The 27,259-nt window shown below is 38.9% G+C and overlaps 1 protein-coding gene across 1 annotated transcript; it reads right to left on the reverse strand.

The window, feature by feature from the left end:
• On the reverse strand, positions 1–26,753 carry LOC140070202 (5-hydroxytryptamine receptor 3A-like). Its single transcript, XM_072116551.1, has 9 exons — positions 26,714–26,753; positions 24,991–25,139; positions 19,355–19,399; positions 11,457–11,566; positions 10,975–11,147; positions 9,512–9,642; positions 7,304–7,511; positions 6,323–6,526; positions 1–1,988 (listed from the first exon to the last, which is right to left on the reverse strand). The coding sequence occupies exons 1-9, from the start codon at positions 26,751–26,753 to the stop codon at positions 1,720–1,722; spliced, it is 1,329 nt and encodes a 442-aa protein (XP_071972652.1). The 3' UTR covers positions 1–1,719.
• Between the last annotated feature and the right edge of the window lie 506 nt (positions 26,754–27,259).

Genomic DNA, 27,259 nt, shown 5'->3' on the forward strand with positions numbered 1-27,259 from the left:
TTGCATGGTGCTAAATGTAACTACAATGGGAACAGTCTGCGTATATAAAGTACGTGCAGCAGTTAAAGTGACCAGTGCAAAGAATAGCAGCCCTGTTATATTGTTGCCTAAAAGCCTAACATATATGATACCCAATGTACATCTGAATGGCCATGTACAGGAGGCAGGTAGGCATGCTCAGAGTGGGGGGAGAAAGAAGAGCTCAGGAGATTAATTATAAAAAACATAATATTACCTGAAACAAGCACTATACTATTAAAAAATATGTAGACTGGAGGGTAGATTTTTTCGACAATGCATTTCGTACTATGCAAAGGTCTAGTATAATACTAGAGAAAATAAAGGAAAAATACCACTTAGTAGTAGGTAGTCATAAAGTAAACTAAATATACATAGCCCTCATGCTTTTCTTCCTCATAATGGGACATATCTTCTCTAGTTTTTATGTAATGGTAAAAAATAACTTTTAAATATATGCTTATTAGCGGCGGTTGCTCCTGTACACGTCAGACAGGTGGACCGACGCAAGTCGATGCCGTCTGTGGATCTCGGGAAATTTTGCGAATGCGTAGTCCTTCAACCATTGAAGCATCTGCTTCAGACGGCTTGCAAACGTGACGATTCCCGAGAGACGGTGATGTCACTGGTTCTTGGGGAATAGAGGTGGGAGGCAGTTGATGAATACAATTGCATGCAGTAGAGCAGTAGATGTGCATAATTAGGGAATGAAAGAGCGTTGAACGTCATCAGCCTGTGTGCCATTCAGGTGCTCCGGCATTAATATGCATATTTTTTTACCGGGATACAGATGTATGAAGATTAATGAAGATATGCCCTGTTATGAGCAGGTATGTATATTTAGTTTACTTCATGACTAAGCGGTAGTTTTCCTTTAAGTTTCATAGGGCCTAGTTTTTTTCAAAACACAGCATTCATACACTATTACTTAACTTTAAAGAGTTGAAACAAAGTACTTTTGTAATTCACATATTTTTATACTTTTATTCTTACTCTTGAATAACAGTAATGTTATATTTCCTTTGTTTTCAAAATGTACTATTCACCTTTTATGAATTTCTATTGTGATTTACTCCAATATACAGAAAGTCCCCGGTTTACATACAAGGTATGTTCTGTAGGTTTGTTCTTAAGTTGAATTCATATGTAAGTAAGAACTGTATATTTTATAATTGTAACTGCAGCCAATATTTTTGGTCTTTTTGACAACTGGCTTTTAAAATGTTGGATTGTCATAAGAACCAGGATTAACAATAAAGCTTAACATCAGACACCTTTGAAAATTGTTATGGATGTTTATTGTAGTCTAAGACTAAAGTACAGTAAATTACCAACATCCAGAGGTCCATGTGTAACTAGGGGTCGTCTGTAAGTCGTGTGTTCTTAAGTAGGGGACCGCCTGTACATGTGTTCATATCCTATCATTAACAACTATTAAAAAATGTTAGATATCTATAAAAAAAAGAAACAATTTCTAAACTTCTATAGGCATTGCAGCTGATAATTGACCAATTGTGGAGATCCAATAAAAACCTAAATGGGTGTCCAATGTCCCTGTATGAATTTGAACAAGTAAGCTACTCCCAAAGAGAATCCTACTACTGGGTTTGGTTATTATTAGCAGGCACATGAAAGGAGCAACAACAATGGTACTTCCATTCTTGTGACCCCATGGATAAGCCACTTATCACCTATAATGTTTCAGTTTTGGGCCCAAAGTGTAAACACAGTTACAAATAAAATGAATATAGTGATGAGGTAAAAAATCAGGAATAGACGATCAACCACTAGAGCAACAGTGTGCCAGTCTGTTTCCTCATCATCTTCATTAGCGTCAATCAATTTCTTGTGAATATTTTGCACTTCTTTCAGTAGCATCTTCAGTAGCTCTACCTCCAAGGAGTTTTCTGTGTATAATGGATCCCTTGCTCTGTGAGAAACCAAACCAATTTCTGTGTAACCACTATTATCTAAGAAAAAAAAAAATAGATATAAGTAATGTAACAATAATATTAATTGTGGAAGATTTAATAAGACCAAGGCACCAGAATCCTGGCACATGATCCACCCAAAAACTGGGGAATTTACAATTTATTTTTATTTTTAGACATTTTTTTGTACTTTGCTGGACAGCTTACAAAAACTTTATAGAATGGGCGATTGGATTAGAAAAGTTGTTAAAATGTGCCCCATTTGCTAATGGAGAAGTGAAAAAGGTTTGAAGGTATCTAAAAATGCGGACTAAAATAGCTAAACGAAAAATAAAAATGTTACGCCTATTAGAAAATGATGTAAAAACAATAGCTTTCTCGCACCAAATGAGTTTCGGCAAAATTTCTCAAACTTAAAAGGATATATAAATGGGATACTCGCATTATCCTCTTGACCCATAAAACTTGTATATATTATCTATGCTGTACAATGTATAAAACAAAACAAAATGTTAAAAAAGCTATTCCAGAATATTTTTTTTTGCATTCACCCCAAGAGGTGTAATAAAAAAGTAATTACAACCCCATTCCATATGATAAATATGGTAAATTACCGTATATACTTGAGTATAAGCCGACCCAAGTATAAGCTGAGTCCCCTAATTTTACCACAAAAACCTAGTAAAACCTATGTTTTTTTACTCGAGTATAAGCCGAGTTTGGTTTTTCAGCACATTTTTTGTGCTGGAAAGCTAGGCTTATACTCGAGTATGTATGGTAATAAAGATGTATAACATTATTTAGGGCAAAACTAGCTGCAGCAGGGAGAGGAATGTATAAATGGAGCGGGAGTACATCAGGGTTCACCACAGGATTACCATTCACACTATGATTAAGGGCATTTGACAATTTTCTTGCCCAAAATCTTTATTTTACGATGTAACCAATAAAGCAAGTTATTGTTTTAATTTTTCCGGTGCTATAACCGTTTTTTTCCTATCTTCATGCAAGTCTCCATGGCTGCAATCCAGTGAGCACTGGCTCTGAACATTGGAAGTCTATTAATTAAAACCCAGCTTGCAAAGAGTGGCCTAAGGGCTGTGGGAGCTGTTCCTTTTAGGATTTTTTTCAACGAAAAAGACAATATTTGACAGTCCAAGAATGCACCTCTATGGCAACCTAGAGGATAGTAAAGCATACTGCAGAATTTGGTGTACCCAATCTACCATTTCTCTTTTTATGGTCTTCTTCTCTGCAGAATAAATGTAACATGTGTCAACTAATATGCCCACTATACCCCTTAATAAATTCCTTGAGGGTTTTAGTTTACAAATATGGTAATTCTTTGAGGTTTCCACTGTTCTAGTATCTTAGGGACCCATCACATTGCAGGGTACCCAGTTGAGGCAGCAGTTTATGCCCACATAACCAAGAGTGTTGTAACCAAGAGTGAACCTAGCTTCTCTAATATCTGAGGTGAATTATAGAAAGATACCCCCATGGTCAAATGGTTATGTATTATGCTTAGTGAAAATAATCAATTGGGGTACCCATTGATCACAAGAACTGGGATCCGTTGTACCCCAAATTAACAGAGAAGCCGGTCACATATGCTCCTTGCTGCTCTTTTCATTTTTATGACAGTGATAGACAAACTAAGTACTCCGCTATCTCCATCAGTGCCATGTACAATGAATGCAGCGTCAGCACGCATATTCAACCTGCCTCTCCATTCATTGAGATACAAGGGACCCCGAGACCCCTAGGATGCCACACTTTTTATTGCTATCATTCTGAGGACTGTACGACCTTTTAATCATATTTCATCCCATTTTTTTATGAGTGATGAAAAGATGCGATTCAGACAATTGAACATTTTTTCTGTTATGATTATTTCAGGGGAGCAATGATAGTATAGTAACACAAGGTATTGGTAATAAGTGAAGCACAATCTCATCTGCTACATATGTCCCCTGTGTGCTCCCCACACTTTACTCAATTATCCCTCATATTCTCTCCCTCCCTCATGTTGCCCCCTCGTATTTCCCCTCACTCAGTTACCCCCCTTCATGCCCCCTAATATTTCCCATCACCTTACTCGGTTACCCCCTCATGTCTAAACCTTCTCATTCAGATACTGCCCCCATTTTCTTCATCCCTCTCATCATTCAGTTGCCCCCCCCAATGTCCCTCCGATACTCACTCAGTTAGGGCCCATTATGTTTCCCCCTCACCTTACTGTCAGTATACACTGCCTTGTCCTGAAGGTCATGTGATCATGACATCAGAGGTCATGTAGCCTTCAGATAGCAAAATTGTCCAAAGGCAACTGGAACTGAATGAAGTCATTTCAGGTTCTGTAGGGGAAAGCAGCTAATGCACACTATTCATTGTGCTTTTGCAAGCAATTTGCGGCAAAATGCGACAATATCAGCAGGGATGTTGAGGGGAACTGCCCCAAGATGCTGCCCTTGGCGATTTTCTCAGATCGCCTCATTGGTGGTGTGCCCCTGGTTGTACCCATGGTAATAAACTTACTGTCATATATGTGTGTGAAACTGCACAACAACGTTTCACTGTCAAACATTAAAATAGAAACTTCATTTTGTTTCAAATGCTTAATGGGTTAAAGAAGCATACCAAAAGCTGTTCTGTATAGTTTCGATAGCAATCTATAAAATAAATTGCTCTCGAAATTATTTATTTTCTGAAACATTTTGAAAATGTTTGATTTGTTGGCCTTCAAATGTCCTTATAAAATAAAAAATTATGCCAAGGTAAAACAGACATATGGCTTATGTCAGTTAGTAACCTATATACACTCATTGCACCAAGCACTAATCCAGCAACGGAGCTCAGCAACGGAGCTCAGCTGCCGAACAACAAGGTTTCAAAGTTCCTTTATACCAAGAGCCATCGATTTCTAGTTAATAATAATAATAATCTAATAATCTAATGGACTCAAGGAGCAGCCAAACCAACTTAATAACCCCAACTTGCCCCTCCAACGAAAGTCATCTCCCCCAAGCCATATTGTACCATTATTTCATCTGTTATCATCTGTGTTTCTGATGGTCTATGATTTTTCTTTTGTGTACTCTAAATGCTGGAGCCATCCATGTACACCACAATTTCTTAAGGGATCAATAAAGCTTTATTGTATTGAATATGAATGGTAAGACAGAACATTTAAAATTCTGAAAATTGTGAATTTTTGCTAAATGATTCCAGATTTCCAACATGTCACAAAAAAACCCTGAAGATTACTTAAAGCGTAATGTGTAAGTTATAGGGGCTTATTTACTAAGGGACAGGGACAGTTATAGGTGCTTATTTATGCCGGGACAGGGATTTAGAAGGGCATTGTGTCACACATGATTGGATTTTGGTGCAATTGCGCCGGCTTTCATGCGACACAAATCGGTGGGCAGGCCGCAAAATAAAGGGGCACAATATGGGCCACAAGATGATGGAGAGATGAGGGGTCATTATATGAGGGGGGAGATGAGGGGCTACAATATGAGGGGAGGTGAGGGAGCACAAAATGAGGAGGAAATGAGAAGTCATAAATGTGAAGGAGGGTGATGGAGGCCACAATATAAGCAGGAGATGATCGGCCACAATACAAAGGGCCACAAATTATGGAGGAGATGAGGGGCCACTTTATTAGAGGGAGGTGGAAATTTAATTTCATAAGAGGTCTTTCCTTATGTCTCTATTTACACAATGAGATTGAGTTGCATATAGAAATGCATATCAAGCACAACATGGGAAAACCCTTGTTTCTACTTACCAAACATAAGCATTTAGCTCTAATGATCGGTGTTCACTGAGGAGATGCTTTGGATGCTCTGTAAATCTATTTTAAAATGCAATTCAATTACATCTTGTGAACTTGGTCTTGGGCTGCATTCACACTATGGTGGGTTATCTATCCTGAGTCATGAAATTTGTGCGTGTTTTGGGTTTGCCAGGTTTTTCAACTTTGATTTACCTTAGAGATTAATATCTCTGAGTCTGTGGGGTTTTGGGACTTTATCAAAAAGTCGTATAAAAGTCACAAAAACGTAGCAAACTCTAAAGTTTTTCTAATGATTGTGCAGGGCTGCCATTCATTTGTGACTTTTTTAACCACGATTTGTGACAAAATTTGGACTTTTTCATAGGTCCACATCTGGATCTTAAAGTAATATCGGACACAAAACTGCATGGATAACTTTGCGGGGTGAGAGGAAAGGTCACAGATTTATGCGAAAATTTACAAATGTGCCCAAAAAATTTGCAAATATAAGAGAAAGAAAATCCTAAGATAAATGACCCCCTGTGTGTCATCCTAAGCTTCCAATTAAACATGAATAGCATCAGCCACTTACCATCTTCTATTATTGTCTCCACTTTTACTTCATGTCTATGAGGTACTTTAAAAAACAGCACACGAGCTAGAAATTTTATGACCAAGAGATGAATCCAGCCTGGCACTTCTTGGTTTGTGTCAGACAGATCGTTCATGTAGGTAGTTGCGATGGATCCCATAATGCTAGCCACCATGATGGCCATACAGGTACAACAGAATACACCTATAAAAATATACAATAGACAGCACTGTGGATTATCATGGTGTTCTATGAAATATAAGAGAAACAACAGCTTAAGGGAAGCAGGCTGGGTCTATATCTAGGTTCTGTAGTCTGACATTGTGAGGAGGTGACTTGATCATGATATATTCATTTTTTGTACATAAAGATTTTTTGACCATTTTATGATACATCAAACCTCTTGCAGTATCAGGCTGCGCTGGTGTATGATAGATAACCCACAATATGTATTTACATGAAAGCTCAACTTGATCCACATCTGGCCACTGCATTGGTTTTTATCCGTATAATTGTGTTGGGGTTGGTACTTTGGTACACTCTCAGCATTCTGTATAATTAGTTTAGTTTCTCTGATGTCATTTGGGGTTTCCTGGACTGAAGCAGATGACCTATCACTGCCCTTATGACAGCAGATATACTAATCAGCATATTGGGTACATAAACTAAAGGTACTCACTTGTTAGGAGTGGTGGGAATCAGAAAAATTCTGACATTTTTAAGAATCACTAGAAACTATTTCTCTCATTGCTCTGAGGATTTAGCTATAGTATAAGGTACGTTTTCTTTATAAATACATATTTAACTATAACTATGGGTCCACATGATTATTAATGTGCATCGCATTTGTGTATAATGGTACCATGGGCAAAAAGAACTCCAAACAATAATTTGCAGTGGGTCTATCTAATTTGAATAAAAAAATACACATTTTTTACTATTAATATGTGATATGTAAGAGTTTACAGACAGAGAACATACTCAACAACGGAGGGCTCTCAGATGTAGCCAGAACTTGGTTCAGAACAACAAGAAGTAAAGCAAAACCGAGTACGACTGTGATTTTAAACATAAGCCTTTGTGTATCTTCTAGATGTATAAACATGGCAATTACATCCAGGAAAATCAAAAAGCAAATTGGGACGATAAAGGCAATGACTTGTACTGAGGCGTTCCTTTTAATAGTGACCTAAAAGAGAAGCAAAATATTTTGCTATATTGATGCATAGAAAATGTAAACATGTAATTTAGTCTAATTAACTAATAAATGCTGCACGTATATACCATACATGACAATACTATGTTAGGCCCCTTTCTTATGAACCTATGCTCTTCTGGGCCAAACCCCGGGCATGTCATTTGGCTGGCTGGAGAAGGGGTGAACGCTCCTTATCCCTCCCCTCTCCATAGGGAGCCACACAGATGCACTGTATGTACTGTAAAACATTAAACATGCTCCATCTTTTTTCTGGCTGCGGTACGGTACAGTGACTCATGTTGTGCTCACCATACTGTGCCAGTTCATAATGACTTCTCAGATGGCTGGATATAAGCTACCATTCATATAGATAGCATGTGGCCATCATAAAAGTTCATGTGCATTGGGCCAAAGAAAGGCTGTAATCGCAGGACACAAACAAGGACACTGAGCCCTGACACTGAGACCCCCAATCTGTCCCTACCTACTTATTGGGTCCCCCCTAAACAGAGGCCAATAACTTGGTGACGTTCCTTCCATGGGTAAGGTGTGAACATGTAAAAATACAGACAAACAAACACAATAAGGTGAGGTATACAATCCGAGTTGGCAACAGCAGGGAATAACAATAAACAAATCACAATCCAAATAGAGTAGTCAAGACACAGACAAGAGATAAGAAACCAGAACTAGAGAATGCAAGAGAAGCTAGTGACCAGCAAGATAGACATTTGACCAGCAAGGAGTCAAAGCTAACCAGGACACTAGGGAAACTAAACCCTGCCACAGGTGGAAGGAGCAAGCAATTACAGATCCACAGTGTTAAAAATGACTTTTTAAAAATTAATATTTAAAAATAATAAAGGTGTACTTACCTCCTCCGGCGCCGCCGATGTCCTGTTTGATCCGTGCCTCTGTTTGTTTACAGGGACACAGAAGCCACGCACAGGGAACTTCCGGTCTGCGATGTGTCCGGCTCCTCCCATCTGTCCCTATCTCTCAGCGTTGTAAGCGCTGGGAGATGGTGGCGGATGAAAACTTCCGGCCTGTGCGCCCTTGTAATCAAACCTGCACACAGAGGAGATGGACCGCGGCGTGGGACATCAGCAGCGCCAGAAGAGGTAAGTAGATGTTTATTATGTTTAAATAGCCCACCCCAGCCCGGCCCAAAGTAATTTTTAACACCCAGATAACCCCTTTAACTCTTGCATGACAGAATCAGTGAGGGGAATGGCAGACATCAGGTCAGATACCCATAGAACCTAGTACAGACTGCAGGATGACGAAAAACTCAGTGTCTCCTAATCCTGCCAGCACGGTTAGAGGAGACAGCAGGCACAGACGTGACAAAGGCACTATATACCGGGGGCTCTTAACTACTTTTACTAGAAGTCCACTGAGGTTGTTTGCACATCATTGAGTTTGCTTAATAAAACTAGCTGCCTGTGTCTGTCAGGTTACTCATACTGGATGTTGAACAGCTAAACATGTCAGCTGCCCTCTCTGTATGGGGTGTCTGTAGCTAAAACCCAAGATTTTTGCCAGCACATAAACATAACAAAAATTATCCATGATCATACTGACCAAAACAATGAAAGAGTTTTTGATTAGTTGTACTGAATTAGGAAATTTTTTCCAGCTTACCAGTACTTTGCATGGAATATTAAATATTGATTTTAATCAAGTACAATTTGCCCTGCAGATAAAAAGGCCTCATAAAGAAAAGGCTCAGGAAAATACAAAATTGGCCTTTAAAAGGCAGAAAATGAAAAATGAAACTTCAAAATGTGTAAAGCGGTTAATTTGTTTTAATTTTCACCCCTTTAAATTATAAAGTTATAATCATTTTTTCCATTTTTGGGGTATGAATGACGCATTAACAATTTGTTTAAATTAATCCTCTCCTTTCCAGGTAGCATATAATATCGTAGGTGAGCACTATTGAAATATTACAACCACAACATGTACAAGTTTGAACAACTGGTGCATACCTGATATCGAACTCCATTTGGTAAATTGGTTACACTAAAATTTAACAGCTTCCATTCCCCAATATTGAAAAAACTATCTTTTGATTGTTTATATATGTAAGAGGAATTATATTTAGGTGTAAATTGTATGTCTGTAATATAAAATGATAAAAGTTAGAAATCAAATGATTCAATATAGTTCTTTTTTATTTTTTTAGTATTTGATATAAAGATCCTGCAAACAAAATACACAATAAAATAAGAATATTTATTCATATATATTTATTTAGAAATAATTACGGTATTTCTAAAGTACAGCCTTTTTTGCATTCAGCGTTTTGGCTGTGGGCATTCCCTAGTACTGATCACGTATTTTGTTTTTATTCTGTCTTTCACTCATTTGTCGCAAGTTCTTGTCTTTTTATCTGTTGATAAAGCTAGAAAACAGTTTTCAAAATATATAACTTATGTCTCATCTGCATACTGCTTGTACAATGTTTGATTAGGTTTTGCCATGGATTACCTGAATTGGCAGTTCCATTATGCTAATTCTTCTTCTCCTTCAAGGTTGTAACAGGTTTAGACACATGCGAAATTGTGCAGTTTGAGTTGTGCAGTTTGCCTTTGATGTGTACATGGTGCGCCAGATTTAGGATTTATCTACATTTAGAGGTCCAGTTACCAGCATGCCCCAGGACATTGGGGAAAATTTAACAAGCTGTCTGAAAGTCAGAATATTTCTAGTTGTCCATGGCAGCCAATCAAAGCTCAGCTTTCATTTTACCAGCACTCATGAATATTTTAAAGGGGAGTTGTGATTGGTTGCCATGGGCAACTAGAAATACTCTGACTTTCAGACAGCTTGATACATCGGCCCCATTACACTTATACTTTTAAATCAAGTCAGTCAGAGAACCAGTTGTCGAGAATAAGGGAAAATATAATGGGGGTAATCTTATTGACAAATGGTAGTAGAAAAAGTCATTGTTATGAAAAGGCCTCTTTGAAGGGGTTTCTAGGAAGTTCACATTTGTTTACAGGTCAGCTATAAGCCACTATTAATAAATATTCATAATAAATATTCATAAATATGACATTACTGGTTCACCTGTAAATTTTTGAATAAAGGGAAATCTATTCCCCGTACCACCCTTCCCTTCCCTTCCCCTCCTCTTCCTTAACCCCACCACCCCTTCTGTGTTCTGTCTTGTCTCGTGTCTGTGACCCAGCTTCAAGTTCCTTTAGATGTTGTTGACGGGTCTCACTGTCATTTTGTTACTTGTTACTGTTATAAAACTTACTTCTCATTCTAATTGTAAGGTATACCAATTCATATGTACGCATATGCCGATATTGTAAAGTTGTAAAGTGTATACGCAAATATGAATGTTGCTAAAGGAACAATGATCTATCATATGTTGTCATGCTATGCAACAATCAATAAAGTTTGATGTTGAACCATAAAGGGAAATCTATAAACTTACCCTCTTCAAAATAATTTATAACAGTTATGTTGCAATGCTGAGTGTCAAACGGAAAAAAGTAGACATCTAGGTTGCAGGTACTAGCAATTCTTATGGGTTTTCCAAATGAAATCAATCCATCATTATTAATACCATAGAAAGGGATAACAGGATTTTTATCATCTGCCTCTGTCCTATGTATAATACAATTGTTAAAGAATGGAGTTAGATATAACTAATAACAATGACTTCAGAGTGCATCAATCATCTTATTGAACAAAAGTGACGTTTAGACAGTAACAGATACATTTAGAAGAAAAAAGGGCTTTCAAATATAAAAAAGTCTATTAATTTATTCACTGCTCTCCTCTTGCCTCCCGTCCATACATGTGCAGAAAGCTGGTGACATCACCTGGCTCTCGTGATATTTTGTTCTCTCAATATTTCGTTGGTATCTGATGGTAGATGTCCTTTCAGTATTTTTGTGCATTAAAAAAACTTACATTTCAACAATATAGATGTCCGGTGCCCATAATTTATTAGGTTTATAGAAAAAATGTGTAATATTGCAAAACATATTTGGGTCCCATTGGATAAATTCATTCTTCCATTCCTAAAAAGAGAAAATTTTATGGTAATAAATTTAGACAAGCCATGGTGAATGGTATATAAAGGAAGATTGAAACATTCAGGTTAGAGAAACAAAATCAGGACTGGGTGGCCCAGATAAAAGGGTGCTAGCAATTATAGGGCTGCATTATGGATGGTCCAGTGGTATTTATTCTAAATAGTATTCTATATTATTTGGAAGAGATCTGTCATTTAGGAAAATAGATAGATAGCAGAGTGAAATCACTAGGAGATGCACCTGATAAAACTATCTTTTCTTTGTACTATGGGTGGCTGAGTGTATGCTATGTGGTTAGGGTGGTATGAATCTACCTATAAGATCTCTTTAATGTGGAAGTCTCCTAATGGCGAATGAAACCTATATTTAAGCCAGTAAAACACTGACTAGTACTGATGAGCGTATCATACTATTCGGGCCTATGCCATGGTCCATGCCAAATATAGTCCGGGGTTCACATCTAGAATCCAGACTATAATTTCTTCAAGGAGTTTGGATTAGGGTCAACAGGAAAAGCTGGTTGATGGGCTGAACAGCCCATCAGTCAGTTTTTAGCCCATTAAAACCATTGCCATGGGGATGGCTGTGATTGGCCAGGTGGGTGCCATTACAGACAGGAAATAGCCAAGGAGAGGCTGAAGATAGGGAGAGCTAGATAGGAGAAGATTTAAAAATTGCCATGTAGGGATGTAGCTATGTAGGGATCCAAGGCTATTATATTGGGGAGCCGCTAGAAATTTTAAATAATTGTTCTTTTCAGGGCTGTGACTATAACTGCATCTGTAAATGTGTACCATCCTAGAGGGCAGCAGTGACTGCAACTGCATCTTTATAAGATTACCATCCTATTGTAGTTGCATATGTTTATGCATACCATCCTATAATGGAGTGGTTGTAACTTGCATTTCTATAATCAAACCCTCTAATAGAGCTGTGTGAAGAACTGCAGATATGTTAAAAGTAAGAAAGCAGCCGTGGTGCTGCATCTGCTGGTGGTAATGGAGTTGGTGTGGCATGGAGAGGACAACAAAGCCCTCTGGCTCAAGCAGGCACCAGGGTTTGCATATTTTTATAGTCCACATTAGCTCTGTCAGAATGCAGAGGTCAAACGAAGTTGAGTCACTGGTAAACCTTCCAAGCCTTGGCCTCATCCTGCCACTGAACCCTTAATGTCAGATGGAAACTCCACCACAAGAGTGCACTTTTATTCTATTTTTTTCATTGCTCTCCAGTGGTGGAATTAAGGAAATTATTTTATCTTATGACTGGTGACTATGACTTATTATCTGGTGACTATGGGTATAACCATGCCATTCCACACACTGCATTAAAAGACATTATGGATATCCAGGTGCAGTTCAGGCCTGCTCATCACTAAATAGGGCAATTGCCCTGCAAAAAATGCCCTGCTATGTAAAATACTTAAAGGAATAAGATAAAATAAATACAAATATTAAAGACAAATAAAGAGGAGAAGGAGAGGTTGGAGGTGGATGTGGCGGTGAAAGAGACAGAGGATGAGGTAAACAACACTTTTAACACTCACTCAGGTACTAGCACAGTCTAGTGCCCTGGTACAATAAACATAAGGATGTCCAGGTTGTCTGTGGATAGGTGGATCCTCTTGTTGTGATGAACACGTGCAGCAGGGCATGCCAGCACCTCCAAGGCTTAGAGGGCAAGCTGTGGCCACGTGTCCAATTTACCAACCCAGGAACTCCAGTAGTACTGCGCTTGTACTCTCTCATTGTTCTATAATGCTTTAGTGGTGGTATCAAGAATGCTATATTATCCTTATAGCAAAAAAAACAGCAGGGTGGCCATCCAGTAATTGGCATTGTTGACTAAGCAGGCAACCTGGTGTTTGTTGCATATGCACTAGTGCATGTTGTGGTTGTGTCGTGAGCCAAGCTACCAAGGGGCAAGGACAAGATGTCCTCAGTGGGAGATTCTCCTTCTCCTCTGCATCCACCAGCCATGCTCCAGTGACACTCATGAGCTTGCCACCCTGCTGTAAGATACATTCCTTTTCCTCCTCCTCCTACAAAACTGTCCCCGAAGGAATGGTGGAGTACCTGGAGGCTGTTGGCATGCATGGTTGGTTGCTGGACCATGTGCAGACCAGAAACCTCTTCCCTTTGCTTCCTCCTGAGCGACCATTACAACCTCCATAATGGCCTTAAGTTTTTATTTTAGCAGGCAAAAGATAGGGATGGTAGCACTGACAAGGACATCATTGGCATTGACCATATTCGAAGCACTGCACAAATATCCCTCATCGAGGCCCACTAATTGGTGGTGAAGTGCTGTTGGTCTCTGGTCAGCGCTTTGACTAACCTGGGAATACCTAAACTTAAAGTCATCTATTGCCTTCAGCTGCTCCAACACCCTTTCTAACCTATGTAAAGTGGAATTCCACATGCCACCTTATCGGGAGGACTGGAAAAAAACAGTACAATGCCTATTCAAACCTCCATTAGAGCAAGAAATATTTTCATATATGTAACAATTTATTGAAAGAATTCCATCGTAATTGGCAAAATATCACATGAAATTATCCTGGTTAAAAAAAAAAACATTAAAAGAGATACACATAAAAACATAACCATACAACAGGTGGACAGTGTGGGTATAACTGTAAAGGAAGATACATATATACAAATAACAACATTGGTCCTGGCATCAAATGCAGATACAGCTTAAAGGGGTATTCCAGGAATCAGCATAATTCATATACAAATGGGTACTCAAAATATAAGCTAATGTGTAATTAGTTGTTATTAAAAATTTTGCTCCCCTTAGCAGAAAATGCAGCTGACATAGACTGTAATGAAGAATTAAAATGCTACTGGCCCTTTAATCAGTCCATAGATTTCCTCCGCGCGGTCCGTTGCAGGAAAGAAGATGGCCGCTGGTCACATGTCAACATCACATGTCATGTACCTGTCTGGACAGGTCATGTGATCACTACTATTTTTGGCTGTAGTCGGTTGGTTGCAGTGCGTCCAGTGTGGCCAGTGTTGTGGTGATGTCAGTTGCACATTATTACTATGGTAACAGAGCAAGAAAGTCTGTTATATTATCACTGGGAGCAGAGCATAAGAGGGAGGAGGAGTTACTGAGAACTAAAGGATCATGGAACTTGTAGTTTACAGTGGCGGCCATCTTAATGATAAACTCCACCTACTTTAAAGAGGCCATAAATTTTGTAAATCAGAAAATTAAACTATTGAAGCTCCATTTTGTGACTAATGACATTGAGTATTGTTGTATTCATTTATTGATATCATCATGGGTTTTTGTGTCAGACGTTCATATTCCCGGAATACCCCTTTAAGCAATTATTGCCAGACGACAACTGCATATAAGAAGCAATGTATACCATGTCCAATAATATTGCAAGTCTCCTACATCCACAGTAAGTTATGAATTTATTTGCATCAAAAGTAGAGAATTCAGAACTTTGAAAATAAAGAATTTTTCCAAATTTTTGCCAAATTTCATTTTTTTTCTAAACACAAAAGACATCATCCAAATTTTCAAATGTGTCACGAGAAAACAATCTCAAAATCCCCTGGATATCTTACAGCGTTCCAAAGCTATAAGTACTAACAGTGACAGAGGGCAGATTTGAAAAGATTTTGTAAACAGTTTCTGTTTTTGTCAATAGTTTCTGTTGATCCAGAGATTTACAGTGAGTACGGAAAGTATTCCGACCCCTTTAAATTTTTTCACTCTTTATTAGAGACGATTTTTAATTATTAATGTACATTCTGCACCCCTTCTTGACAGAAAAAAACAGAAATTAAATATTACATGGTCATAAATATTCAAACCCTTTACTCACATCTGGATTTGGAATTCCTCTGCCATTCTTCCTTGCGGATCCTCTCCTGGATGGTCAACCTTGGTGGACAGATATTTTCATGCTCAATTGGGTTTTGGTCAGAGCTCTGGGTCATTCAAGAATGGTCACAGAGTTCTGAAGCCATTGCTTTGTTACTTTAGCTGTGTGCTTAGGGTCATTGTCTGAGGTCCAGGGCGTTTTGTTGGATTTTCATCCAGGATATCTCTGTATTTGGCTGCGTTCATTTTTCCTTCAATTGCAGCCAGACGTCCTGTCCCTGCAGCTGAATAACACCCCCATAGCATGATTCTGCCACCGCTATGTTTCACTGTTGGGATTGTATTTGGCAGGTGATGAGAAGTCCCTGGTTTTCTCCACATATACCACTTAAAATGAACAACAAAAACTTCAATATTCATCTCACCAGACTAGAGAATATTATTTCTCATGGTCTGCAAGTCCTTGTGTTTTTTGCAAACTATATGCAGGCTTTCATATGTCTTGCACTGAGGAGAGGCTTCCTTCGGCACACTGTGCCATAATGGGCTTCAGTGATTTGAGTTGACTTTGTGGAATTTTCTCCTATTTCCCTACTGCATCTCTTGAGCTCATCCTCAGTGATATTGGGGTTCTTCTTTACTTCTCTCATCAAGCTTCTTCTACCATGATTGATTAGATTGGCTGGACTGCCAGGGCAAGGAATTTCTTTTTTCCCATTTAAGGATTAGGGTGGCAATTGTGCTCTTAGGGACTTTGAGATCTGCAGGGACTTTGAGATTGGGACCTTGCACAGATCTGTGCTTGCCACCGTTCTCTCTTTGACTTCTTTGGGCAGTTTCTTAGAACAGGTGTGTTGCTTTCCTAATCAAGTCTAATCATCTTAATTAAAGGAAACCTACCATGAAGAATCTATCATAAGAAGTAGACCTGATGGTAGATTCCTCCTGCCTTCCTCTGACCTAATCTGTAATTTAATAGTCCTGAAACCTAACTTGTTAAAAACTTTATTTTAGTAATATGTAAATTAACTGCAGAGGCTACTGGGTCATGGAGTAGCCTTAGCTCCCCGTGCCTGGCCAGGTCATACACAGTATCCTCTGCGGTTAATTTACATATTACTAAAATAAAGTTTTTAACAAGTAAGGTTAGGTTCCAGGATTATTAAATTACAAATTATGGCAGAGGCAAGCAGAAGGAATCTACCATTAGATCTACCTCTGATGGTAGATTCCTTATGATAGGTTTCCTTTAAACGCAGCTGGACTCCAATGAAGGAGTAGAACCATAAAGAGGATCAGAAGGAAATTTGACAGAATGTGAATTAAATATGAATGTTATAGCAAAGGGTCTGAATACTTGACCATGTGATATTTCAGTATTTCGTGTTTCATAAATTAGCAAAAATATCTACTTTCTAATATTTATATTCCATTTTTTTCTGTCAAGATAGGATGCAGGGTGTACGTTAAATAAAATAATCTTTTTGATCTTACAATTGGCTGCAATAGAACAAAGAGAAAACTTTTGGTACCCACTAAATGCTGACTGCCATATTAGAGGGACTGAAGGAATTTTTTCCTACTTTGGGCAGTGTGTTTTTTTAATTCAGAAAGATGAGTTTCAGTTCAGTTTTAACAATGGTCTAGGTCAGTGATGGCGAACCTTTTAACTTCAACCAAACTTCAACCAAAACCTACTTATTTACCATCGAGTGCCAACTTGACCATTAAACAGTAACTAATTGCTCTCTTTTGTTCCACAACAGTCAATCGTATCAACCCCCTGAGGACACCAATACAGTTGAAAGCAGGAAAGAAAATTCAGACCTCATTATAGCTTCTCTTCAGGATCTCTCTGTACAGGAAGAATCATGGGGCAGTTCCAATAAGTCAAGGATACATCACTTTAAAAGATCTGCATCTCAACTGTCTAGGACTGCAGGAAGATTTAAGTCCTGACTGGTGAACTTTGTCCTGGAGGACAGCCTGGGTGCCCACAGAAAGGTTCCAGAGTGCCACCTCAGGCACCCGTGCCATAGGTTCGCCATCACTGGTCTAGGTGCTGAACTGGCTGGATATGGAGACCGGAGATAAAGAGGTAACAAGAGACCAGGAGTGATGTCCGGCAATCCTGGGTGGTGGAAGTATATGCACCATATTGGTTCCTAATTTGAGCCTAGCAACTTCTGTCTTAACCAAGTGGACAGTTAAAGAGGACCTTTTACCACCTCACACATGTGGAGATTAGCATACCATTCAGGGGCACTTTGAATTTTCTTTCTGGCCCCTATGGTTGCGGAGATATCAGTTGCGGTATCTGACCATTATAATGTCTGTTCTGTGAGGAGTAGCAGGGGCTGGAGGCATGTGTTATGCTAATCTTTTCTCATACTGTCCAATCAGCGGCAGGCAATGTCAGAGAAGCTATTATGAGCAGTAGTGAGCTGTGATGTTCAAACACATTCCGCTAATATGTGTGATGTAATATAATGTGATATAATATAACGACATTTAAATGAAAATGACAACATGATGTAAACCTGATGTGAAAGCAGACACAAAATGCAATGTTACTTCAAGTAATGTAAACATGAACATGATGTAATGGTATTTACATTACATTTGCCCAATTATGATGTTTACATTTACTCTTACATCTTTTGCACTAATATCGCATTTGTGTTTACTTGGCATTTGCACTTACATACTTTTTTGTGCCGTGTTTATTTGCGCTTATGTTGCAACTGGGTTCACATGGCACCTGTGTGGCGTTAGTGTTAGAGTGTCGTTTGTGTTCATGTAGTATTTACGTTTATGTGTCATTTCTGTTTACGTACCATTTGTGTCATGTTTGCATTGCATTCAAGGTTATGTGGCATATGTGATTACATGGCGCTTGCATCTATGCACCGCTTGCGTTGCATTTGCGTTCATGTGGCGTTTGTGTTTTTACACAGCTATTGCAGTGCATTTGCGTTCATGCAGTTTTTCTGTCTACATGGTGTTTGTGTCACGTTTACATTGCATTTGTGTTCACTTGGTGTTTGTGGTACATTTGTGTGGATGTGGTGTTTGCATTGAATTTGCGTTCATGTGGCGTTTGCATGCATGTGGCTATTGCATTGCATTTCCATTCTCGTGGTGATTCCGTTTACGTGGTGTTTAAGTCACCTTTACTTTGACATGGCGTTTGTTTGGTGTTCGTGTTGCATTTCATTCATGTGATATTTGCGTTTAGTCAGCGTTTGTGGTGCATTTGTGTTTACATTTACGTGTAGTTTGCATCTGGTCAGCACAGATGTGATACATCCTCTTTCTGCAGCACCAGTTCCATCGCCACTAACAGCAACGGCACCACAGCCAAGTACCTGATTTACTGGTTTCTTCATTTTACATTTTTTTCACTTACAGTTTTTGTCATGGGCTATAAGGTAATATGGGAATACACAATATACAATTCTTCACACGATTCTTAAAATTTTTAACAGTCCTTTTAGCACCCTCCTCTCCTACGAATAGAGTGGGTTAGGTCCAAACAGTCTTAGAGCACAGTGACATTAACACTATTTTATAGTTTTTGGGGTTTTTTAAATATCTTTCTTTTTTTATCTTATGTTATTATTTTAAATACATTTTCACCCATCTACCCCTCACTATGCCTATTTTACAGCAATTTTTCGTCAGAAGGTTCAGGATTTTGGATTTAAATTTGGGTTAGGTCTGGGTACCCAACTAAAACTTTTTATTTAAGTTCACACAAACTCATCGAAGTTTAACTTCAACAGGTTTGCTCAACACTATGGACTAGTGTCTTATTTTTTTGGAAACTAGATAGCTAGTGTCTCAAGAATTTTTTTTATATCTACTATATTGTCTCATAATTGTTCTAAACCCCTTTTATGTGATAATGTGGTTTTGCCACCATACCATGGAGAACCAAACATAGGAGGTGAGACTCTGCAAGTTGGTATCCTGAAAATAAACAAACACAAATTGTTAAAATGTTAGTGCATAGATGTTTAGGGATTCTGAATGACTATATTGCCTATAATACAATTTAAGATCTATCCTACTTCAGTTTACCAAACAAACAATCAAACATTTATAAAACACAACTTTGAACTTTATCTGGAAAAAAGATAGAACAAAAGTATCAAAAACATTTCTATATAAACCCTTAGCTTAGGATTGAATGGTCGTTCCATCATATGACCACTATTGGCTGGCATCCATATTGGATTCAGTTAAAGAGCCTTGGGATTCAGATTAACCCAGAAATTGGGATTAGTAAACAAAGGTATATCAATTCAAGCTCTTCTAATCAACACCCTATTTAAACTGAAAACATATATAAAAAAGTCATATTACCAAAACCATTATTTCTACCTGAAGATTTAGTTTCCAATATCTTCAGATGAGAAAATGTTTAAGATCACTTAAGATACTGGAAATAATTAAGAATAAGATATGCTATTAATGTAGACACAGCTTTTTTACAATCAGATAAAGCTGCCTCAAAAGGGTATTTCCATTATATACTTAGAATTTATGGCAACCAAAACTAAATATAAATTGAGTTATATGATAGAATGGGAAGGTTATCTTAATAAAAGATTTAGCATTCAAGATTGGAGAAGACCTGAATATTCATTATTTAAACTTGCTATATACTGTATACTAATCATATAGAGACATTGAGGAAATATCAAGTAGGCTGTTACCACTCACCTTCTAGATTATCTAAAATATATCAAACGTATGTGTTGAGAGGGTGTGGATTGCTGGCGTAATAGAAACATTTTTGGGAATATTTTTTGACAAAATAACTAGAATAACCGGTAGTAAAATCAATCCCAGTATCGAGTACTTACCCAGCAAGTCATGCAAGGCATGGAGGTGCCGACCACTTCCATGGCAGCCCTGGGGTCCTATAAAGGATCTCCATAGCTACTGACATTAAATGCTTATAAGATCATGCTTACAGCTCACTGTGCTCCTGTAAGCCTTTGCAGAATGCATAGGCTGACTATGAAATATGCTGCAATACATTGGTATTGAAGAATATTACAATGAACAAGTGATCAAATGATTACTCGTTCAGGTTTTTAAAAAAAATGTAAAATAAAAATAAAATAATAAACTAAGTTCCCCTGACCCATCAGATATAAAAATGTAAATTTAAAATTGTTACTTTGTGTTCCAAAGACCCGAGGCTACTTTGTTTCAGCCAATTCATTACTGTAGTATGGCAGTATATGGTAGGATCGATCAGACAACCCAGGGTTAAAGTACCCTAGGGAGTCTGAAAAATAGTAAAAATAAAAATTAAAAAAAAACCCTAAAACTTTAAATCACCCCCTTTTCCCGAGAACTAATATAAATCTAAATAAACAGTAAAAGTCTTAAACACATTAGGTATTGCCGCATCCGAAAATGCCGATCTATCAAAATATACTAACGGTTTTTCTCTGCGTTTAACCCCGTAACGGAAAATCGCGACCAAAGTCAAAAATGGCACTTTTTTGCCATTTAAAAAAAAATAAAAATTTCAATAAAAAGAGATCAAAATTTCGTAAAGTCCTGAAAATAATATAATTGAAAACATCATCAAAAGTTGCAAAAAATGACAACACCCACAGCTCCGTACAACAAAGTATAAAAAGTTATTAGCGCAAGAAGAAGGCAAAATAAAAAAAAAATTTGTACAGGAGGTTTTAATTTTTGTAAATGTATGAAAACATTATAAAACCTATACAAATTTGGTATCTGCGTAATCGTATTGACCCAAAGAATAAAGTAGATTCGTCATTTGGGGTGTGAAGTAAAGCCGTAAAATCCAAGCCCACAAGAAAAAGGCGCAAATGCGTTTTTTCACCATTTTCACTGCTTTTGGAATTTTTTTCTGCTTCCCAGTACACGGCAGGGATATTCAATGCCACCATTATGAAGTGCAATTTGTTACGCAAAAAACAAGCCATCACACAGCTCTTTACGTGTAAAAATAGAAAATGGAAATGAAAAAACAGGAAAGGGCCCAGTCCTTAACCGGTTAAAGTTGGTTTTTCATATATTGAGTGGTGTAGTTTCTATATTGGGATGATTTATGGGGTTTTACCCCCCCCCCCCCCCAAAGTCACTTAAAAACTGAGCAGTTGCCTGTAAATATAGGTTTTAGGTGTTTTCCATTAAAATGTGAAAAATTGCACTTACAATTATAAGCTCTATAATATCCTAGAAAAATGAGAGGATGCATAAAAAACCATGCCAACATAATGCAGACATTAGGGAAATGTTAGTTATGAAGTGTTTTTGGTGGTATGACTATCTGCGTGAAAATTGAGAATTTTTAAAAATTTGTGCTAAATTTTCATTTTTTTATCAAAATTAAACACAAAATATATCATCCAAATCTTTCCACTAATTTGAAGTACAATGTGTGATGAAAAGCATTCTCAAAATTACCTGCATATCTTAAAGTATTTGAAGCTAATAACCACTTATAGAGACACAGGGCAGATTTTAAAAAATTGTGGCTTTGTCCTTAAGGAGTTAAATATAAATTCAAGAATAATCCCCAAAAACTTTGTTGAATAGTAAATAAAATCTTTGTGATAACTAGAGCTGAGAATGCATCTAAATGGAACGGCACAATGGACGGCAAGCTCCCTCCAAAAGATAACGCCATTCTTCTAGGGCAAGTTTGATGGCCAAAAGTTCTCTATCCCCAATAGAGTAATCTTTACAGGAGAAAAGGTTTTAGAAAAGAAGCCACACGTGAGTGCTCGGCCCTTAGGCCCTTTCTGGGTGAACACAGCCCGTGCACCTACGGAAGATGCATCCATATAGGCGCTACCATATAGCGAGACTGTCACTCTGGCTGGCACTCTGCCCAGCAGGAGGAACAAGGTAGAGGGTGGCAGCACGAAGAAGGAGAGTCTCTCCCAATGCAGGACTTGCATGGAAATTGGCTCAGTGCAATACCTGAGCGGATCTGAGAGGATATGTCCGCTAACCAAGGATATGACCAAAGGCTTCTCTAGAAGGACCACAGGGATGTGGTGCTGGGAGACCAAAGCGGCATCCACAAAGTTCCCCGCAGAACCGGAGTCATACGCTGAGGAGCACAGGAATAGTCAGGCATGGAAAAGCTTTGCTCACATCTATGGACGCTTCTCCCAAGAACCCTAGGTGCTGGAATTTCCCGGACGGTGGGGACAGAAAGAGCAAGTCCCAATGAAGTCCTCTAGGCTGGCACAATACAGACAGAGGTTCTCCTGATGTTGTCTGGAACGCTCCTGGAGGGAGTGTCAGGTTCTGTCCACCTGCATAGGTTCCTCAGGTGAAGGCTGGAGCGACTTTTGGAAGGCATGTGCCAAGTGGGGAAAACGTCTAACTCAAGCTTGAGGGTGCTTGAAGCGTAGGCAATTGGTGCACTCCTTAAAGCGTACGTCAATCCGAGTGGCCAGTGTGATGAAACCACTCAGAGTGCATGGCAGGTCATGAGCCAAAGCGTCTTTGACCTGAGCAGAGAGACCTTTTTAAAAGGTGACGATCAGAGCTGCATCATTCCTGAACTGCAGAACTGAACTGCATACTCTCCCACATATGAGTCACCTTGATGCAGGTTCAGCAACGCAGTCTCAGCAGAGGAGGCTCAAGCAGGTTTCTCAAATATGGACAGAAATTCCGCCAGGAATGCTGTGTGAGTAGCAGTGACCGGATTGCCCCTGCCCATAGAGGGTTATCCCAGGCCACGGCCTTCCTGGAAAGGAAGCTGATGATAAAAGCCACCTTGGAACGCTCGGTGACAAACTGAGACGGCATGAGTTCTATGTGCAAGGAGCGCTGAGTAATGAAGCCCTTGCACAGCTTGGGGTCCCAGCTTCATCAGCATGGAGAGCCTCAGCCTGGGTTCAGCAGCAGATGGGCTAACCAGAGTAGCAGGAGGAGCCACAGGAGCTTGACACTTTGGCCGGGTTGCCATCAATGGCTGCAACATGGCGGTGACTTGACCTAGCTGCTGACCTTGAACAGCAATCTGCTGAGACTGTTGAGCCACGATGGTGGTAAGATTAGCCAGGTTAGGTTGTGGAACCTCTGCGGGATCCATGGCCGGATCTTACTGTTAGGATCAAAAGTAGTGGATCCTCTGAACCACCGAGGACGATGGCACCTGGTACCCAGTTTTCGCCAGAGTCCGCCGCAAAGCGGGTTGGACTTGCTGCAGCGTGGTACCACCAGGTCGTTCCACGTACAGGAATGACAAGCAATCTCGTAGTAGGGAACAGGCAGGAGGTCAGGACAGGCAGCACAGGATCAGAGTCGGGGATATAGCAATAGGTCAAGGCAGGTGGTGGAGGAGCGTAGTCAGAAACAGAACCGGGGGCATAACAGGAAATCTCCATAACAGCACAGGGCATCAGACAAAGCTTTCTCTAAGGCACAATGCCCGAAGATCCGGCAGGGTGTGATGGGAGAGGCAGGTGTAAATAGCCTTATGGGAAATGGCCAGCACCAATTAACGGTGCGCTAGCCTTCTAAATTTCTAGAAGCCGGCGTGTGCGCGCACTAGGTGACGGGGACGCGTGTGCATGGGCTATGGACGGGGATCCAGAGCAGGGACGAGTGAGTATAGCCAGCGCCGTGCCAGCAGGTACCGAGGAGCATGGGTGAGCCTGCGACCAGCGTTATGGGTCGCGGGAGCACCCGTGACAACCATTATAAACTAATATTGGGGTGTTAGGGTGAGTTGAAATTAGGGTATACCAAGGGTAGTTCTGACATCTGAATCCTGACCTGGATGGACCTTTCATATACCCTCCCCTCCCTCTCTTTTTCTTACAGCTGGATGGGTAAGATCTAAGCATTTATTTATTCTAAGCATACTAGTTTTGCTACCATCCACTTAGAGATTGTACCCTGTCACCTTGTGTGTTGTACACAGAGGATTGCTGTATTATGAGTTCTATATCCTGTATTATTGTTTTAATCTATATATATTAAAAGTTATATTTTAGATGTATATATTTTAATTGTACTTAAATAGGCAGGTGGACTATAGCAATTATAAATACTGCCCCAAGGCCCAAAAAATTCTATATATGAATTGAAATTCAATATATGACACAGTCGCAAAAGTGTCTTACACTATGTGATAAAAATATTTAATAAAAATCTGCTGCTAGGTGTTTTATACAGTTTTTTGGTGCAAATTGATCTAAAATTGTATTACAAACTGTTTGATAAATCTACCCCTTTTGTCTGTAAGTGGGGAAGGTTCTCTATATTAAATTTACACCTTGTATTGGTTGGTTAATTTTACACCAAAAAACTGTTGTACCCTTTTGTTGTACCAAACAGAAATATGTCTGAAAGCTGGCATTTTGATGTTTGCTTCATAAACAGATAAATATACGCCAGTTATATCAATAAACCAGCTTGTGAACTTTATATGTCCTGAAGATGTTCTTTTCATGTTTATTGCAAACATGTCTGCTAAAATGAATATTAAGAGACCAAAACAAAAAAAGAAGAAAATACAGACTCAGCCCGGAAGGACTCACCAAATTGATAACTGTGTACAGAGTCATTGAAATGAACACATAGGTTATGTTGTTCCAGTCAGATACTGGACGTATATCTTGACTCTGATTATCCAGATTCAAATGTTTTTCCAATGCTGTGTAGCTGCAATTATCACAGTGACATAAACCTTTGAAGAGAAAAAAGAGGGAAGAGAATGATAACCATGTAAAGTAAATGTGGGAATAAACTTTACTGATGATACAATTGATAAAACTTACAGCCAAATTTACAGAATCTTAGGATACAGTGTAATGAGCTGGATTAACTGTAACATGTATTTCACAGCCAAAACAAAGAACCAAAATTTCACCCAATGTCATACTACTGCCATATAAAGGCACTGTATACAAGGACCTGTTATTATCTATTGTAGTAGTGACTAATGAGATATCTGGTAGATGCACTAAATAGATAGTCTTGGAGACCTGGCTGAAGACACCTTTCCCTAGCTAGCTTAATTCTAGTCAGAAGAGGGACATCACTCTATCACTTTCTATCATATGCTGACATCTATAATACCCTACACATTTCTAGATAGTTCTGTTTTCAGTAATGTAACTAAGGACAGCTTAGATTTGTGCATTGATATTAGCAGCAGGAAAAGCTTCAAGATGCCAAGATTATATAGTAAACTTCCTTCCCATCACTTGTGGTGGAGTCAACTCTGCCAATCCTGTCCTCATTCACAGGGCTGACACATACTGAAAGGTGTGGTATTTTTCAACCCCACAGCACGTATGGAGAAAAAAACACTACTCACAACACATGTTTCATTTCTGGTCACATGACCAGAGCATCACTAGGGTCACACGCTAGGTCACCCTTTTGTTTCCATGAGAGCAAAGCGACTAGTGGTCAACGCAAATTAACAGACACAATGGAAATACAACTGACCTCAATAGTCTATAGAGCCAGTTGAAAGATTAAAGCATCATACAGGTCAGAAACCCACTCCACCCTTGCAATCACATTGCTGAAAGCTATCTATTCACTATGGTATCCAAGGAGCTAAACAACCCTGTCCTACCCATCAAATCCACTGACTATGTCTGTGCTTGGGGAAGTTGAGAAAATTGTAGAAGTACCATGTTAGGCAAGAAAACAAAAAAATGTAATGTAATATCTTTTGTGTAAAAACTTCAAATGTGCTTAAGGAATGTTACCTTTATTGGCTAACCAGAACTGTTAAATTTCTAACTTTATCAAAACATACCATAAGGTTGTGAAACGCTGAGTTATGTAGTGGTCTGACCGACATACATAGCATACAGCGGTCCGAAATATTCATGAGGGTGCAGTCCTAGGCACTCCCCTCTCTTCAGCTTCTCTCGGGGACCATCTCTCCCACACCAGATGCCGACGGTGACTGCCGGGCTTGATGTTGCAGTCGTCGCTTCCCCGGACCGGTCGGTCAGACCGCTACGTACCTCAGTGTTTTACAGCTTTTGGTATATTCCGATAAAGCTAGAAGTTTAAAAGAGTTATCACTGTGAAAGGGCTAGTGACAATCTTCCTTTAGTATTTTCAGCTAGATTGTTTTATTGACCGGACAGACCACCCTGACTGGGTCTCTATAAAGCTAAACAGTATATATAGCTCTTGTCAGAAACAATTTAGCATTTACCATATTCACCCACACTCAAATAATTTGAATTATAGCAACTGTCACTAAATATTAAGGTAAAATACAGATTTACTCACCTAACGCACACACAATGAGTAGAAGGCTTTGTACTGACATTGTGACGAGAAATGAGAATCCAACTGCAGCCGAGTTCTAGTTTTGTGCATTTGCAATTAACATTTTGCATAGGTGGATAAACTTGTTCAACAGTTGTAACCTGATGCTAAATGCAAATTTTGAACCTCATTGTTAAATGGGCTGTCAATCTAAATTAAAAAACAAAAGCTTGTGAAAACAATAAAAATAAGCCTAACTTGGCTTTCCTGCTGTAGTGGTGAAATTACAGTGCAGTGGCTTACACAATTCAAGTGATACATTAATGGCTCTCCAAATGGTAGACAGGAATTCTTTTTTATTATGTGTCGTCTTTTATTGTATTTTCACAAAAAGGTATATACTGAAACAGCAAAAATAAGGATTAGGTCACACAATGGAACTTCCTTACATTCTTTGCTAACAGCGAAGCACATATCATATAGGTAATCTCCGGGTTCCGTACAAGAAGGTTCTTTAAGTTTGTAATGAAGCTGAATTTGGATGTACTCTATATACTCATGTAAAAG

Source organism: Engystomops pustulosus, chromosome 7 (assembly GCF_040894005.1).
Source record: "Engystomops pustulosus chromosome 7, aEngPut4.maternal, whole genome shotgun sequence".
Lineage (NCBI taxonomy): Eukaryota > Metazoa > Chordata > Amphibia > Anura > Leptodactylidae > Engystomops > Engystomops pustulosus.

Bases quoted from the DNA above. Each gene is read 5' to 3' on its own strand.
- LOC140070202 (XM_072116551.1), bottom strand. From the start codon at position 26,753: ATGTCAGTACAAAGCCTTCTACTCATTGTGTGTGCGTTAG. The intron at 9,643-10,974 runs GTAAGTTTATAG...TTTATATTACAG, and splicing joins TATAAATTATTTTGAAGAGG to ACATACAATTTACACCTAAA. The intron at 1,989-6,322 runs GTAAGTGGCTGA...TTTTTTTCTTAG, and splicing joins GGAGACAATAATAGAAGATG to ATAATAGTGGTTACACAGAA.